At 41.6% G+C, this 19,903-nt stretch overlaps 1 protein-coding gene across 1 annotated transcript; it reads left to right on the top strand.

Moving 5' to 3' along the window:
* The first annotated feature begins 17,903 nt into the window (after positions 1-17,903).
* On the top strand, positions 17,904-19,682 carry LOC124118885 (probable palmitoyltransferase ZDHHC24). The gene has a single exon (XM_046481178.2). The coding sequence runs from the start codon at positions 18,057-18,059 to the stop codon at positions 18,885-18,887; it is 831 nt and encodes a 276-aa protein (XP_046337134.2). The 5' UTR covers positions 17,904-18,056; the 3' UTR covers positions 18,888-19,682.
* Positions 19,683-19,903: the final 221 nt, after the last annotated feature.

The raw sequence follows: 19,903 nt of genomic DNA, 5'->3' as shown, positions 1-19,903 counted from the left end.
AACAATTTTAATTTGCGGAGAAGGTTTCAAACCGCAAAGATCTATAAGCACAAACATGGCTACTGATCCCGCTTGACTAGGCCTCGTGCCGTCGCAAAATTGTTTCGAAATTTATATCTCCAAAGTTGCCAAAACTTGTAATTGCCTTAGCAACGTCACAGTAAGACACTGGTTTTCAGTATATTAGACCGTTGTTTTGATAATGATAGCAATTATCCCTGTAGTTTATCCAGATTCCCGATGGTTAATTCTGACTCGATCGCCGAATAACGAGGGCAACGCCATGTTTGTTTATAAACAGTGAAAGTAGTCCCTACTTGACCCTTGATATTTGCATCTCTATCCGCATATGACCCCAACGGATATCGTTTTTATCCGTTGGCTATATCTTGCCGAGAAACCTACTCATTATATGATAATACAAGTTATTCCAAATTTTCAGAAAATGTTTACGTGCTTTCTGATTAACACAATGCAACCCCGTCTGTTGTTATTCCGGGTTGGACAAGTTCTGAAACGGCTCGATGACAAGGTTCATAGCCTGTGATCCTACTCCGACGGCGCGGGTCGGTGCTCACAATATCAATCACTGGAATGTTCTGGTCCAGACACGATTATTTACATGGCGTCGTCGCATTGCTGACATAATTCTGTTCCAAGCGGCGTTGAAGCAGTCACTGACTCTACCACACACAGTTTCTTTGGTGAAACAAATACGATGAAGTCATATTCACATTCTTATTCTGTCTTGGAGCTTCCATCCAGGATATGCTATGTGTCTGACACTGAGCTAGATCCAGGATGAAAAGAGCCGATCTGCACAAGTAGGTGGTGGCATTCAGACACAGTTCCTTGCAGCGTCTCTCTGACCTGGCACTCTGTTTCTCTCGATCAAGTTCCAGTAGTGCCACGCCCCTGTACACCGTGAATGTATCCGCAAAAGTCATACATTCTGCAATATTAATCAGTGAGTTACAATTTCACGGTGCATCGGCAATATCTCAGCTTGTAATATTAAACAGTAATTAATGTGAGTGAGTGAGTTGGGTTTAACGCCGCTTTTAACAGTATTCCAGTTATATCACGGCGTGTCAGCTTAATGTGGGAGGAAAGCCCGAGGTTATGCAGGTCTCAGACGTTTACCACTTCTGTGAAACCACGCGCACGGGTATGGTGCTGACAAACCTAGAAACATAATCGGGGCGAATCGGGATTCGAACCCACAATCAGAGGTTTCTGGCGTGCTCAAGGGACGCAACTCTGCACAGCGAATCGTGGCGCCTTAGACGACTGGGCCACCCGTGCCCCTAAACAGTAATTAACTCTTAATGAAAGTTGTAGAATTTCAAACAACGAATACCATCTTGTCTCTCGTATTGAAATGAGGTTGCGTGCATCATGCTTAATTCACAGTTTGCATACACAAAGAGTGTTTGTTTGTTGTTTAGTTCTCACACAATATTCCACGTTTATGACGGCGGTCTGTGGGTAATTGTGTCTGTACCAGACAATCCACTGATTGATATCATGAATCATCGAGCAACGCAATTGGCGTAAAAACGACATGCATTAACCAGGTCAGCGGACCTGACCATCCGAATAATTGGGTATTCTGAGTTAGAGTGGTAGGGGACTATGCTGGTCGTAAGGGGAGTGAGTGAGTATGGTTTTACGCCGCTTTTAGCAATATTCCAGCAATATCACGGCGGGGGACACCAGAAATGGGCTTCACACTTTGTACCCATGTCGGGAATCGAACCCGGGTCTTCGGCGTGACGAGCGAACGCTTTAACCACAATGGATCGTTTGACCACAACGGCGACTTTCTTGATTGTATGTCATTGCACCCCGACGGCGGACATCCTGCCTCCCAACATCGATGACTGGACTGGTCCACTGAACTATAGACGGGCTGCCGCCATAAAGCAGGGTTATTGCCTTGTTCGGTGTTAAACAACAAACACACACGCTTATTCGACCAAGGTAACGAAATTTGTTTAGATTGATTAGGTTCTTTTAAAGCATTTCTTACACATAAGAAAAGTTTCAACTTTATTAATAACAACTTCTGGTTAAACACAGTAAGCGTTGTTTCGTAGATTCTTACAATGTTGTCAAGCTTGAATTCTATACTTACCAGATAGCACCCTACAAATCTTTGAGGACGTGTCATATGCATAGCCAACATCACAGAGGCATTTCTTGTTCAAGCAGGAAACGTGTGGAACATTTTCGCACGGATATGTTGAATAACAGAAGGATCCAATTTTATATCCTGAAACAGTGAGTGAGTGAGTGAGTTTGGTTTTAAACCGCTTTTAGCAATATTCCAGCAATATCACGGCGGGGGACACCAGGAATGGGCTTCACACATTGTACCCATGTCGGGAATCGAACCCGGGTCTTCGGCTTGACGAGCGAACGCTTTAACCACTAGGCTACCCGACCGCCCCTTATATCCTGAAACATGTATAGGCATAAAGCGAACTTCACACACTGTACCAAGTCTATGTCCCGAGTTGAATAACTGTTAATATATTCCTTTCGAGGGACAGAAAAACACTATATAACGAGGACCTTAGCTTGATATTCAAATACAGTCAAACACCGTTGTGTCGAACTTTTATGTCTCGAACTTACGGTTCTCTCGAAGTAAAATTTTGGTCCCTGCGTATGCCTTCTTTATTCATCATTTCTGGTTGTGTTGAACCACGGATAACTCGAAGTATCTACGAAGCTATAGGTCCCTTTAACTTCGACACAACCTGTTTGCACCAGAGAATAATCAGTTTCCATTATCTGCCGAAACAGATTGCCAGGGCTTAAAAGGCAAAATAGTACTGAAACTTATATGAATGGATCACTAAAACCAGCGATGACACCAGGTGTTCGCCAAAAGGATTGGTATGCCCTGCTCTAACGGTAGCACTCGCAGGTTACAAATGCGTTTGGTGCCTAACGCCGCACCAGACAATCCAGTGATAAGTATCATAAGCAATGATCAACATCGTGTGGGAACGACGCCACGCCGTCATCTAAGTCATCAAGCCTGACTATCCGATACACTGAAGCCATTGCCAATGGGAAAGGTTGGTTGGTTTGTTTGTTGTTTCAGCATAGTCACCTTTTACGGCAAGCATGGGTTGCTGAAGACCTATTTTACCCCGGAATCTTCACGGGCCCAATGGGAAAGGAGGTGTGGAGCCTCCGTGTAGCGGTCGTAGTCATGGATACGACCATCGTGTATCATGTTGCCAAGCAAAGTGTCATATGTCGTAAATTGCAATAAGAACGGGTTTTATATCCTGTGTATTGCCAACGAGGATTTATAAAACCGTTATAAACAAAATTATGTCCATGTGTCCTCAAAGCTAAAGCAAAGTACGTATGGATACAACAAAATGTGCACAATGTTAACATAGAGCCGCATCACTCATCTGCATATTAATTGATCCCTTCGAACTAAACACTGAAATCACTGAAATATTACTGAGAAAAAAGTCAATTTGAAATCTAATGGCAAACTTTTGTTACTACGAAGTCTCCAATTCCAGTTTTGTGATGTACATATCTTATGTCGATAAAACAACGCGTTTTATTTTGAAATGACTAAAAATTTGATTCGCTACACACCTCTTGATTTGGTAGTCGGGTTCAGGCCAGGTTTGTCTGTTTACAGAGCGCTCTAATTGACAAAACATAAGGTGAGATGAAATGGGGCCTAACGTCGCGTCCAAGATTATTGCACTTATACAGCAACGTGCATTCGTGCATGCACGTGTGTGGCTGCTTGTACTTGTCCGGACTGAACCCGATTTATAGCGCTAGCTCACTGAATGCCGCAGTTTAACGTGAATACCCCACTCAGACACAGTATACACTCTTAAAAATAGAAACGCACATGTAGCATGTAGTTCATTGAACCTGACTACAGAAAAATCCGTTACATAAATTAGATATATGTTATTGGAAAATGTTGGTGGCCTGATAATCGCCAAAAGGAGCGTCAAAACGCAGCTATTGTCGAATTGCAATGTCTTAAACGGCATTTTGTTCACACTTGTTCAAAAATGTCATGGAGAAAAAAGGTAACGCAAAATGCACGTGCATGTTATGGCATTCATAACTCGCGGTAGTTGGTATAAAAAGGCAAGCATAAGCCAATAATTCAATTCAATTGTCAACATTTTTCAAGTTGGAAAATGCCGACTCAGCGCTGCCGATGGGAACATCGCCTTGGGACGTATCCAAAGAGGGGAATCGCAGTCTTCTGTTGCACGCCACTTCAAAGTCCACAACAGCACCATTTGCAGCCTTCTGGACCGATACACACAGTTCAATTCCACTGCTGACCGTCCGTGAACCGGCCGACCAAGAGTTACCACCCCTGCACAGGATCGCTACATTCGACTGTTCAACCTACGTCATCGCAATGCCACAGATACTCGTACGGAGACTGCAGGAAGCATCCCTGGTTTGAGGAGGATATCGGACCAGACTGTCAGCAACCATCTTCACGAGGCTGGAATCCGACCCTGAAGACCAGTTATCGTCCCTGTTTTGCGATAGATCCATCGACAGCGACGCTTGCGTTGGTGCCCTACCTTACAGCCTTGGAATTTTAGAAACTGGAGACGAGTGTGGTATAGCGATGAATTACGATTTCTTCTTCGCCAGCGAGATGAAAGACAACGTGTATATCGTCGTCGAAATGAGCGTTTTGTCCCACATTGTGTACGTGAATTCGACAATTTCGGTGGCAGTAGTGTCATGGTGTGGGTGGCCATATCCTACACGACGAGATCTGACTTGGTTGTGGTTCAGGAAAATATTAGAGCAAATGGCTACATGAATCAAATTCGTCAACTTCACCTTCCTCCAATCATTGACCGCCAGAGGGAGCTGTTTTAACAGGACAACGCTCCACCGCACACAGCTCGTGTCACGGTAGTCTACCTTCATAATGCCAACATCAACCCCTTGCCCTGGCCGTGGAGATCTCCAGATCTCAACCCAATCGAACACCTCTGAGATCGACGTGTACGTTAACGTCAGAACACGCTGCAGACACCCCCACAACTGGTCAACGCGTTACAAGCAGAATGGCGAAGAATTCCGCCAGACAGAATTCGAACACTTATCCAGTCAGTGCCGAGGAGATGCAGAGCCGTGATTGCTGCCCGGGGCGGTCACACGAGATACTGAGTTCAGCGCACCCTTGTGGCGTTATATGACATGACAGAAACAGTTTTCAATGCCTTTGTACAACGACAACATGTGACTATCGAGCTCCAAAATTTCATATTTTTATTTAGTATATTAAATTAAATATATCGACTTTATTATGTGCAATAAATTAACTGAAAATCTACCTTTGCGTTTCTTTTTTTGAAGAGTGTATCGACTTTGAGCAGACCAGTTCTTGTTTTAGCCTTTTAATGCTCCACACGGGTAACAACAAGTATCTTTTAACGTCTTTTTTGTAAAGACGCGGCCGGGGATCGAATCCTGGATCTTCCGTTCTCCCGGCGGACGCTCCACCACTAGACCACGGAGGCGGTCGACATAGCACAACAAACCGGCACGTTCGTATTACAGGGAAACTTAATTATCGCCGGTTGTTGTCTCTGGCACTGAGTAGATTTCGTACATGGCAGACAATGTAATTCAGTTGTAATACACAACATCGGCAAGTGACCTACACGCCCAGCCTACCTTTACAAATAATTAAGATTTCCAAAGGGTAAAAGCGACCGCTTAATACAGTCAATGTGATTTGCTTTCCTAGACTTGGTTGAGGCATGTCATTGTATCCCAGTTGCATGCACATATCAATGCTCATGATATACATCATTATATTGTCTGGTCCAAAGTCGATTATACACACACCCTGAGTGCGGCGTAAAACAACTGACAAACAAATACAGATTAAATTTATGAATTTAGGACAGACAGGAGTAGTATAGGTAATTGGGGTTCTGGACCACCCAGAACCCCCATTACCTATACTACTACAGGAGAAAGCTGTCCCGGGAATAACTCCCGAGAACACAACTGCAGAGAAACAATTAAACGCCGTGCCTTGACGGGAGACCCTGGGAACCCGGGCTGACATGGGACCTCTCAGTACTGAAAGGGTCCCCAACAATCTCTGCTGGTCGTAAGAGGCGACTGGGGTGGCCAGTCTCGGAGACATGGTTGCTTGTGTCACGGTTCCCCGACAGCGTGCATCGTTCTGGTGTGTCTGGTCCAGAGGCAATTATTAAATGATCGTCGTCATAAAGCTGGATTGGTTCTGCCTGACGCCCGTGTTTAAGGAGTCAAAACAAGGACTGGACTGGGATTCCTAAAACTGTGGCTTGGTATTTCAGTAGGCTAGCACAAGAAATCGGTATTTCATTTGAAGTCCCGATCACGAATAGTGCACGCACACACAGACACACAGACACACACACACACACACGCACACGCGCACACATACACACACACAGACACACACACGCGCGCGCACACATAAGGACACACATACACACGCACACGCGCACGCGCGCGCACACACACACAGACACACACACACACGCGCGCGCGCACACACACACACACACACACACACACACACACACACACACACACACCTCACCCACCTCGTTGAGCCTGTTTTCCAGGTTGTGGAGACTTGTGTTTATTGCCGTGTTCCGTGTTGCAGCTGCTACAGGTAGATCCATGGCAATGAGGTCTCTGGATGCCTGTAACAGTAACACTTCATTAAACAGCTGCCACAGCAAATCCATTGATTGGTTCATTACACAGATTCAAAGCGGTAATCAATTAGGCATGACTGCTTTATACAGAGTATCACGTGCTGCCAGTCCCGCTGGTTATTGCGTCCACATAGGTTTCTGCATTTCTGAGATAATGTAGGCATTTGGACGATTCCAATACATCTAATTTATTTATTGCAAGGGTATTACGAAAGTATTGTCAGGTGCCTCCACCCTGTCTTACACCATGGTAAAGTCTACGTGCTCACCAGTCCTTGACTCAACAACAAAGTGCTTCAAATTGTTAGTGATGTCCGGAATTATCCTCGGATACAAGATAGCATGTCGGGAATATGTACATCGATTCTTGCAGTACAAAAATGATTATGATGGTTACATTGTTGTAGCGTGATTAGACAAGGTAGAACGACACGTGCATTTGTCACAACTGAAGGTTTTTCTCCTGGTCTGGAAGATCATGGCACCTTCTGGACAGGAGACGTTGCTTATTTGTGACCATTGGGTGGCCTTCTGTAACATGCAAGGTATGACTACAGGAGTTTACATGGATTTCAATTTCTTCATGTCAGACTGTTTTAAGAAAACTTGGTTCACTTCTCTAAAAAGTTCAAATTGGGAGCAAAAGAAACGCAGTTCTTGTTATTGTTATCGTACGCCCAACAAACAGAGTCAGTAATACTGTGACATGCTGGTGATTAATATGGACCGTTTCCCACAAATGACTGTGGAACGTGCGATTCGGTAAGGCAATGCAAAGCCACTGTGTCCGTATTAAACAGAATTGACGCCGGCTTAACGGTTCGCAGCAAATAAATAGACGCACGGGTGTCTAATAGAGAAAACAAGGTAGCTTCTAAATTCACCTAAATATGTCATGTAAAATATACTTTACACCTCGTGTGTTATTGCGGCAGTAAATAGTATTATTGGTTTTTTTTATAAAACATGGATGAAGGTACAATGTATCTTGCCCAGGTGATGGCGCCCATCCCATCAGCCCCACTCACGTGACCCGTCCTGTTGCTGTTGGCCTAGTGTGTGGATTGTACTGCTCAGATGTACATGCACATTGTTGTAAACTTATATTTTATTACCTGTTGGGTGAATCATTTTTAATAACCAAACACTGGATATCATGCAATCTATGTCCTGTCCTTTTCTGACAGTCGGTTGTCATGTATATTATAAAATTATATTAAATGGCCGAATATCCAATAATGTTAACGCCTGTTAAATTCTAAAAGCGTAAAATAAGTGAAACAGGTATTAGGCGTCTTGAAAACAGATTAAAAGTATAAATAGCTTAATACACTTTGTATGTGTTGCACATATTTTTTATTTTTAATTATAAACACACTTGTATGAACTGTTGAACAGTCATGTTGATCATGTTGCATATATCAACTGTTCTATTTCATGCCCATGTACCACCAATGATGGTTAATTTATGAAGAAATATACGAAGATGAGTATTATGTCAATTATTTCTTAAAGGTATTTTTAAAGTTTGAATAAAATTGATTATATGCTTGTCGTAAGGCTCGCTGACTTGGTTGGTGGATGTCATCGTCTCCCAAATGTGGATGATCGATGCTCATGATGTCGGTCACTGGATTGTCGATTATTTACAGACCGCCATTATATAGATGGACATTATGTTGCCGAGAGCGGCGCTAAACAACCAACAAATATGAATCCTTAAAACAACAAGACCATAATTACCGATGAACTTATGAAGATGTTTTTGGTAGACGTGCTGGTGGAGTTGACGCCGGTGACGTGGCAGGAGAGAGAGTCCTCCAGGAAGACGTATGAAGAACATCCTATAATGTGACTGCACAAGACCTCACACATCCGACGACCGAACGGCCGTCTGTCATGACTCAACGCTGGTTTTAGTGACAACATAGCAAAACAGATTAACCTCAGGCCAATGGTTCCACAGTACCGTGAGTACATATTTTAATGAATGTCTTGGGCAGACGTTCCGCTACTTTCCTGGCAGATGTTTGGATAAAAAAGTGTATACTTTACAACCTAAAACTATTTGTAATTTAGTAAATCTCAGTTTCAAAGAATTTCAACTTGATCTTGTGTGTGATTAATATTTCATCTTTCGTTCTAGAGCACTGAAATTCCTTACCTTTTTGAAATTGCTGACGTATTGTGAACCATAGAAAAATTAGCCCTTCCGCAAGCAACTGTTAATTTCGAGTGAGTGAGTAAGATCCAAAGCCGACTTAGGGCGGTATTAAACAGCCATGTCCTCAGCGATACTTTCCTGCAACCTATTTGTACTCCACTGAACAAACCATTAACACTTGACTGCTAATGCTCTTCAGGATATGTTCATGACATCAACCACTTGAATATCTGGTCCAGACTCGATTATCTATATACCGACTTCGGGAAATAGCTGGAAAATTGCCGAGTGCGGTTTTAAACAACCACCCGATACTTTAAGCTTCTTACGATCAGCATATAAGGTTCCCGGAATCCTCACGGGGCGTCGAACTCAAAGTGAAGGTAGCACACCGCCAGTGGGTGGAGCCCCTTTGTTGTGACCTTATTTGGTAAAGTCTTGTAAAGGTTTTGATGTCAATATGCACCAAGTGCAATCAATATATAGATCCTTCAGGGGAGCACTACATGATCGAGTATATCAGCGTGACACCGTCACACACAAGGTCTATGTCCCATAATTACCAGCTGGATGCTGACAACGAATGGGAGCGGTGTGCCCTCGGGTTGCGATGTCCACAGCCAGGTTTGTAAGGAGTGAGTGAGTTTGGTTTTACGCCGCTTTTAGCATTATTCCAGCAATATCACGGCGGGGGACACCAGAAATGGGCTTCACACATTGTACCCATGTCGGGAATCGAACCCGGGTCTTTGGCGTGACGAGCGAATGCTTTAACCACTAGGCTACCCGACCGCCCCAGGTTTGTAAGGACAGAGAGACAGACAGATTTATTCAGTATAAGGCCTATGACCCAAAACAAATACAGAAGCAAGATCATGTATAACGTGTCCTGTGTCACGTGATAAGCAAACGTTACAATCGCGGTTTATCTCGTGGACTGAATATGGACTAATAGTGTCCACTTGGAATAGAATTTTGTTTTCCAGTAAACAATTTCAAGTTTTGTAGGAAAGGATGCGTCGTCACCGGGACTCGAACCTGCATAGTAAGTTACAAGGACGTGCAATAATCCACATTATCACCCATAGGGTTAGAAATAACCGAGTTCATGAAAATCGTATGTGCACTAGTGCAAATATCACAGTGTATTGTTTCAGTTATCCAAACAGCATTGTTGACGTCAAATGAATCTTATTGTGACGTGAAGTACAGACAATCTGATTTCTCTGTCATAACCAAATAATTAATTGAATCGCCCAATAACAGCAAGGTCCCGAAATATAAACATTTCCTAAGTCAGTGTTTTGTAGATGTTTATTCTTCATATTGTAGATAACTAAGAAATAATTGGATATTGGCGATACACGTGACAGTATGATGAGGTGAGTGAGTGAGTATGGTTTTACGCCGCTTTTAGCACTATTCCAGCAATATCACGGCAGGGGACACCAGAAATGGGCTTCACACATTGTACCCATGTCGGGAATCGAACCCGGGTCTTCGGCGTGACGAGCGAACGCTTTAACCACTAGGCTACCCGACCGTCCCTGATCTTCGTCAGATGACATGAACATTTCGTAGAACATTGTTCCTTGCGTCAAGAATATTTTTGATGTTTGTTGTGTCCCGTTTGTTTGTTTGTTGTTTAACGCCGCACTCAGCAATATTCCAGCTATGTGAGGGCGGTTTGTAAATAATCGTGTCTGGACCACACATCTCCAGTGACTGACATCATGAGCATCGATCCACGCAATTGAGATACGATGACATGCATCAACCAAGTCAGCCAGCCTGACCACCCGATCCCGTTAGTCGCCTCTTACGACAAGCATAGTGGCCTTTCACGACAAGCACAGGTTGCTATGTTCATCGCTTTTTTTGTTCTGCAAAAAAAGATGTTCCCTGTAGTTTATGGAAATCAAATAACTGCTGTAGCTCATGATAGTACATAACAACATGCAATAGTAGATTTCGGCTAATTACAGAGGCTTAGCAGATGAAAATAAGAGAAAGGAAATACTGAACATTTGGAGAAAAAGAAAGGTTTCTGTTGTTTGTTTCCAAGACATTCACATTTCAAATAATGATATTACTCTATGAGGAATGAATGGGGCTGGACTTCTTTTTAGTGTCTGAAGATATAAGAAATATGACATTCGAAAAATATATTTTTCCCAGATATAAAAGCGAGCACTCAGTCATAACGTTATCTTTCCTTAATATAAATCAAGAAAGAGGACGCGGATATTGGAAATTGAATACTTCACTCCTATCAAATAAAGATTATACAGATTTAGTTAAAACAGTTATAGAAGAAACTAAAAAAGAATATTCTGAGAATACTGATAGTGACCAAAGTGAGTTAGACATAAAACTTAAAATAGATAACGGTTTATTTCTTGAAACCCTCTTAATGAAAGTGAGAGGGAAAACAATTTCACTTTCTTCATTCATTAAAAGAACTAAATCAATCAAACAAAAGAATTAGAATGTAAGATCTAGAAGATGTCATAAGGCGACATTTTCAACAAATGAACGAAAAACATGTATCCGAATTATCAAAATACAAATTAGAAATGGAACATAGAAAAGAAGAGGAAATAAGAGGAAATCAGATTAGTAATGGAATGCAATGGTATGAGGAAGGAAAAAAACAACAAGTTATTTCTGCCACTTAGAAAATGGAACTTATGTCAGTAAATTAATAAATAAAGTTATAACTGAAGATGATACGGTAATAATAGACGGCAATTGCATATTGGATGAATTAAGAATTTTTTTATAAAATAAAATATATACATCTGATAGCAGTGACAGAAGTTAAGAAACTTTAACAAGTTTAGAGACTCCAACATTAGACAACCAAATGAAAAACTCACTGAAAGAGAAATTGAGCTAAAATACATTCCTTTGAAGGTTAAAAACATGAAAAAAAATAAAAGTCCCGGTATTGGTTGCTTTCCTATTGATATTTTAAAGGGTTTTTCTGGATATATAGATTTGTAAAAAGTACTTCTGCTAATAACACAATGAGTATGACAATGAAAAGAGGAGTTATAACTTGTATACCCAAATCAAACAAAGACAGAACATTGATAAAAAACTTGAGACCAATAACTTTATTGAATGTACTCTATAAAATAAGTAGTACTTGTATTGCAAACCGTATAAAAATCAACATTAGAACTGCTCATTCATAATAATCAAACAGGATTTATTCAAAAAAGATCAATTTCAGAAAACACAAGGTTGTTATACAAAATTATCTTTGAATCAAAAAGAGAAAATAAGCCAGGACAACTTCTCCTGGTCGATTTTGATAAGGCATTTGATACGGTATCAATACAATTTATAAATGAAGTTTTACAAAAATATGGATTTGGACCAGAAATGATAAGGTAGATAAATATACCAGCTTACGATACTTCATCAAGCATAATACAAAATGGGCATGTATCAGACTATGTTCTCCTCCTAGTAACTAAAATCCTAGGATATATGATTAGTAATAATAATAAAATTCACAAAATAATTACACAACACGGATTGTTCTCCTACGTGTTTCAGCAAATGTTGACAAAAAATTGAAATAGGTTTAACCTGAACAATATATATCTTGACGAGTGGACTTGCAGCTGATGATAATTGGATATTAAGCATCAGTGTAGACAGGAAGTGAATTTGCAACTGCGCAGAAAATTCAAAACATGGCTGTACACGATCGAGAAGGTAAGTCCAAGTAACAGTTGACATTCTTTGCATGTTTGTTTCCATTCTTATGTTGAAAATGAGTTGAAGTTAGAGGGTTAGTTATGATACGTAGATAAATAAAATTGCATTTTCGAACACACCTTGGACGAACAGATTAAAAATAACCCATGCAATCGGTCCATTGATCACGTCCGGGTTACCCCTAAAATGAGCTATAATAGATGGTACCAGCTATAATAGATGAAATGAGCTACAATACCATAGCTCATGCGGTCTATTGCAAGGGCGTGTGTCCTTAATGCGTACTCCCGAAAAGCGCTTGTCAGGTATGAGTTCGACTGACAAATGCAAATTCATATTATGAACACACGGAGCGATATAACAAATTAATATGCTATAATACATACAAGATAATATTGTTATCGCGCCATGTTTGATTTTCGTACGTCTGTTAGCATCATGACCCGGGATTTGTATTTTCGTATATCGTAAATATCCAAACAAAACACTTGAAATTAGTACTGGTGAATATTTATGAGTCATTAATTGTTTCCTGCAAATCTTATAACACGACACGTTAGATTAACCCGACCTCGAAAATAAAGGTTCTTTTTCTGTTTAACGTTTGGATAATAAATTTACTGAAATGGTTTATAATTTACCATCGCGCTGTTATTTGCCGATAAACAAAGCGAATTTCTACTCAGTTAAACTAAAGGTATCGTAGATATGATATTGAAATCAATGTGCATGGCATGAAACGCAAACCATTCTCAATGACGTAATTCAGGTAAGTTCAAGATAATTTACCAAGTTTATGTTCGCTTTTGTCCTAACCTCTGTATGTTTGAAAATGTCAGGATATTTTTATATGACAATGTGTAATTTTTTATCATGTATCAGGTGCAAAATATTAGTTCAAATGTCCCTTGTTTGATGAAGCACCGACCGTTTGAAATCATCCACCCTATTTACAGCGCCTTATGCTAACATTAATCCAGCAGGCAGGGGTAAGAAGTGGGAAAACAATTCAGCAGGCTAAAGGTTAAGCGCACTTTTGTCAATTAAGTCAACAATGTATGTATTGTATGATAATATTTAGAAGGCAAGACAATTTTCAGAAGGCAGGGTATATTCACGGAGTGGCTAAGACAGATGTATCTTGCACGGCATCTATAATTCATGTACTAGAATATCCTGCTGAAACAGTATCATTCACAGGAATACTGAGATCAGTTAAGAACAAAACGGGATATGTTCCCTCGAATACATTTTCCCTATTCCATTCACTTTTGTTTTAATGATTTAAAACTCAGATTTGAAACAATAAAACATCAGCTATACGGCAATGAAAACTATCGATATCACCCGTCTTGAAACTGGACTTCGTATTTCCCTAATACGGGGATCGCATGAACCTCTGACCTTCTCAACTTACCCGTGAAACTGAAACTGAAGACACTACTCGATATGTCAACTCATGTGAGATTGCAAATTTTGGGGCTGGGATGGTTAAATCAACAACATAAGATTAAACACGTGAGTGAGTGAGTTGGGTTTAACGCCGTCTTCAACAGTATTCCGTTAGACCACGGCGTGTCAGGTTAATGTGGGAGAAAAGCCAAAAGGGTTGCAGGTCTCAATCGTTTACCACTTCGGTGAAACCCACGAGCACGGGTATGGTGCTGACACACCAAGAAACATAATCGGGGCGAACCGGGATTCGAACCCACAGTCATAGGTTTCTGGCGTGCCCAAGGGACGCAACCCTGCACAGCGAATCGCGGCGACGTAGACGACTGGGCCACCCGTGCCCCCACATCTCAAACGAACCCACACAGATCAGTATCTTTACTACGCTACAAACCATCCACCTCAAATTAAGAAAGGTATTATCTCAACCCCAGCAAGACGAGCTCACAACATCTGTTCTACTAAACAATACCTAACTACTGGACTGAATCCCCTGAAGCAGGTTTTCACACAGTACAACCGCTACCCAGAGCAGCTGGTACCACAGACAATTCAGATTCTACCACGAAAACCCAGAAATCTCCCTGTTAACAGTCCGCACCCTTCGTGTGTAGCCTGGCCTACTTTGGAACCGTAAGCCATAAAGTCCAGACTCTTTAAAAGCAGGCCCACGTTGATGTCGGTGTCAAGAGAAGTATCAGTATTGAAAATACCATCAAAGTCACAGGAAACCCGTCATCCAGCCAACAGCAAGCACCATCGGGAGCGCTGTACCACATTCCGTGTCCTTGTGAACATGCAAATGTTGGCGAAACATCACGACACTCCGAATTAAAGAACATCAGCGTTCAGGTTATAAAATTGACTCAAAATCAGCTTTATGTGATCATATCCGTTATCCAGCGAAGCTTGTTACATTCGTACACGTCCATAAAATAGAACATTCTATTATCACCCCGGAAAGATTCAATCTGATTCAGTTGATAGTTAGCATAACCCGACCGGTCATAGTAGTACTTAGTAGTGTTATCAAAGTCTCCTTGACATGAAACCGACAAGTCGAAAACTGTTCTTTCTTATGGTACTATTTCCTACTGTCACCGGGTCCTAAAACCAGTCTAGTCACTGTCTAGTGACTCTACCGCTTCCCTCTCTGGTAATTACCCGGCGCCGTCACTCCGCCGGAGATATTGGTGTCTTCCGCCGTGAATATTGCTAAAAGCGGCGTAAAACCATACTTACTCATTCACTCACTCTTGAGACTTGAGATCTGTCACTGCATTGTATATCTGACCGCACACGTGGTCGAGTGGATAGCGCGTCTTAAGAATATTGTGATGATAACATAATCTCCCCTCACATTGAACATACCACACACAGAAATGCAAACACTATAAAAAAAACCTTTGAAACCATTGTAAAAGTAACACTTTCCTTCAGTGAAGGCTCACGATTACATAAAAAAGGGGTGCTCTATAATGAATGCACCCTGTGAGCAAGTCTATATCAATACTTCTCGAGATGTGTATTGACTACGTCCCTCCATCACCCTTGATATACATACGGTACAGTGCTATGTAATGTGAGTATTGACTACGTCCCTCCATCACCCTTGATATACATACGGGGGCGGTCGGGTAGCCTGGTGGTTAAAGCGTTCGCTCGTCACGCCGAAGACCTGGGTTCGATTCCCGACATGGGTACAATGTGTGAAGCCCATTTCTGGTGTCCCCCGCCGTGATATTGCTGGAATATTGCTAAAAGCGGCGTAAAACCATACTCACTCACTCACTCACTGATATACATACGGTACTTTGCTGTGTAATGTGTGTATTGACTACGTCCCTCCATCACCCTTGATATACATACGGTACTGTGCTATGTAATGTGTGTATTGACTACGTCCCTCCATCACCCTTGATATACATACGGTACTGTGCTATGTAATGTGAGTATTGACTACGTACCTCCATCACCCTTGATATACATACGGTACTGTGCTATGTAATGTGAGTATTGACTACGTCCCTCCATCACCCTTGATATACATACGGTACTGTGCTGTGTAATGTGAGTATTGACTACGTCCCTCCATCACCCTTGATATACATACGGTACTGTGCTGTGTAATGTGAGTATTGACTACGTCCCTCCATCACCCTTGATATACATACGGTACTGTGCTATGTAATGTGAGTGTTCATTGACCTGCAGCAATCGGCATTAGACCCGTGAAGATTCCGGGGTAGAATAGGTCTTCAGCAACCCATGCTTGTCGTAAAGGGTAACTATGCTTGTCGTAAAAGGCGACTAACGGTATCGGGTGGTCAGGCTCGCTGACTTGGTTGATGCATGTCATCAATCCCAATTGCGTGGATTGATGCTCATGATATTAATCACTGGATTGTCTGGCGCAGACTCGATTATTTACAGACCGCCGTCAGATAGCTGGAATATTGCTGAGTGCGGCGTTAAACAACAAACCAACCAACCAACTAACCAATCGGCATTATGTACTCGCGGGTGATGGCGGAACGAGGTTTATACAAAACCTGTAGTGAGATTAAATGGGCTTTAACGTCGCGTCCAAGATTATAGCACTTTGATAGCGTCGTGTGCGTGATTGCGTGCGTGCGTGCGTGCGTGCGTGCATGGACTAGTCAGGTCTAATGACAATTTCATAGAGGTAGTCCACTGAGATACCATGCCGCACACAGTCTGCTGACTCCGGGCCGACCAGTCATTGTTTTATACCCTCAATGCCGAGCGCCAGGCACGTTTACCATCTTTCAACCTCTTTTGGTATGAGGTGGCAATAGACAGAATATACACTTTGGGCCGATTGCTGAAATGCTGTGGACGAAAAGTTGTCGCATCAATGATAGATGACAATGATGTTAGTGCTGTGTGGACTAAAGTAGAATCAATAATGCCAAAGAAGAAGTCATACATAATACGATATAAATCGTTTTTATCTTTATTATTAATATAAGGTGTTTTTCTTTAACATTCAGTAGCCGCTTTAATCAGATGAATTCGGTGACGTTCTGGTGTGTTGCCGTTTTAGCCTGGGCCCAAAATGAAATGTTTGACATAGAGTTAACAGAATAACCTTCTTTATGTGTACATAAATGTTAATGTCAGTTACGTGGTGCCGCTAAATACATCAATTTATGTGGGATGAACTATAAGTAATGAGCATATATGAACATTGTTGAAGTCACCAAATAACAATTTCAATTACAAGTTGATTAATGAAAGACACATGTCTGAAAATACAGCTTGTTCTTGTGAATACATGTATGAAAATGTATCATACTATTTCATGTCATGCCCCTTTTATAATGATATAAGAAATTATGCATTCTTCCTTTCTGAGGGAGTTGATCTTCAAACTATATTGAATTGTAATGCTAATTTAACAAAAACTACAAATCTAGATATCTTAAAATCAGTACATTCATACATGCTTCTTTCCAAAAGGTTTAAGTTAACGTGAGACTATAAGTCCCCCTTATATGTTAGTTTTTCTACTTATTACACCAAACTGATGTCCATGGCCGCTTACTTTTGTTAGCAAATTAAGTTTATCATCATGTATTATGTTGTATAATGCCTTCGTGGTTATAACTTGTGCTGGAGAGGTTTTAACATAAGTCTTATTGGCTTGTTTACCGATCCAGATTGAATAGAAATATGCTTAAATCATTAATATTTTACTTCCACTTCGACAAATATTCTAATGTCAAAGGGAGGCTACTCTATTGTTTAGCGTGTCAAAGGGACATAATCACAACCCGGAAGCCCGGTCGCCTCAACTTGTTTACACGCGTGTCTTCGTGTCCAGACCGATACCTGGTGATATATACAGTTGAGGGAAGAACGTTTATACCTCAGGACTATTGCGTGTGTATTTAGTGTGACTTTATCAGCGTGAGCTGTCAAACATGGCGAGGCGATGGAAGCTACCGAACCGACGCGGCGATCAGATCGCCCTTGCTGTGTTCACCTTCGGCGGGGTATTTGCCTTGTGGTACGAAGTATTCCATGTGCTGCCGACATTCTACCCGGAGTGGACGACTGAATCGTACGTGCATTGTGTACTCGCTGCTGTGCTTGCCTCAAATATATACGGAAATATGTTTATGCTCGCTACCACGGACGTCAGCGGGACCGACCTCGTCATGCCAACCGGCCCCGCCCCTAAAGGGTGGCGTTATTGTGATACCTGCGTCAGTAACTACCCCCCGAGATCCCATCACTGCAAGTTATGCAACATCTGTGTCTTAAAACGCGACCATCACTGCTTTTTCTCCGGATATTGTATCGGTTACCATAACTACCGATACTACGTTGTCATGGTAACGTATATGATGCTAGCGGGTATCTATGGTAATATTTTCAACTTATCCTTTGTGCTGGAAGCGAAAGGAGGCATTTCATTTTGGCGACTGGTCTCATTTTGTGCGCCCCATGTTGGGTTTATGTTTGGCTTTGAGAGCCTGTACGTGTCTTTCATCACCTCAGTAACGTCGGTCGGCTTTCTGGTGACGTATTGTTTCGCATGGCTCTTCCTCAACCAGGTGATACAGATATACAAAGGACAAACGATGCATGAGCGGAAGAAACAGATTTCTACATATAATCTCGGATTGAAACATAATATCGTCGAAGCCTTGGGCAAGAACTGGTGTTTGGTGTGGTTTGCGCCTTGGATACCGTCCAAGTTGCCGGGTGATGGCCTATCATTTAGATCACAGAACACTAAAGAACTTTAGTTTCTGACATCATCCGTTTAGCTTCGTAGTAGAGTCAGGGACAGACCACTTTGTTTTATTTTATTCACTACACCTATGTGTACATTTGTGTTTTCATTACATCCAGCAGGTCCAGCAAGGCTTTTGTTGGGATAAAACGTGAGGCAAAATTATTTTCCTATCTCGTGACCCCCAGATTTCAAATGGTCTGTTCCTAGCGTCTTGAGTAATAAAGAGCTACTATAATAATTGTATATGAGTCCCTAGATAGTGTTTATGTATATTTTCAAATGTGTCTACTTTCCTGGTTGTGTTCATGTATTGACACAAACTTTTTGTATTTTTAGTTTATCAGAAATAGTGATTACCGCATATAGTATATAGTCTAATTATGCAGACAGCTATATGATCATTGTCATATTCTATCATCGCGTTCCAATGTGTCTTATAAACTCACATATGTAGAGACAGATTTGTTTCGCGATCTGATCCTATTAATATACATCCGGCAGCCATTAATAGGATCAGATCGCGAAACAAATCTGTTGGATTTTCCATTTAGTAAAAAGGCTTCTACAGTCTCAACGCTTCAGTTTATTGAGACTGGGATACAGGATAATAAAGAATCTGATTTTTCAGATGTGATAGTTATCCCATAAAAAGTGTGCAGGCATTGTCAGTACATGCATGTATTTTTGTATATTGTATCAGCTCAATTCATCACGAGATGCCTTTCTTTGAGGTGAGGTGAAATGGGGTTTAACGTGGCGTTCAAGATTATATTGCACTTATATATGTGCCGGTTTGTGAGGTGGGGTGGGGTGAAACGGGGTTTAACGTCGCGTCCAAGATTATTGCATATATATGGCGACGTACATGCATGTGTGTGTGTGTGTGGCTGCTTGTACTAGTCCGGACTGATGCCGATTTATAGTTCTAGCCCCCTGAGATACCATGCCGCAGTTTAACATGAGTACCCCACTCAGACACAGTATACTGACCCCGAGCCGACCAGTCCTTGTTTTAGCCAGTCAATG

Source organism: Haliotis rufescens, unplaced genomic scaffold (genome assembly GCF_023055435.1).
Source record: "Haliotis rufescens isolate VD_foot unplaced genomic scaffold, xgHalRufe1.0.p SCAF_14, whole genome shotgun sequence".
NCBI classification, from domain to species: Eukaryota; Metazoa; Mollusca; class Gastropoda; order Lepetellida; family Haliotidae; genus Haliotis; species Haliotis rufescens.
The sequence above is the reverse complement of the archived record's forward strand: the minus strand, read 5'-3'. Positions and strand labels throughout refer to the sequence as shown.

What these genes read in the sequence shown, in the direction of transcription:
- LOC124118885 (XM_046481178.2), top strand. Translation starts at nt 18,057, where the DNA reads ATGGCGAGGCGATGGAAGCTACCGAACCGACGCGGCGATCAGATCGCC.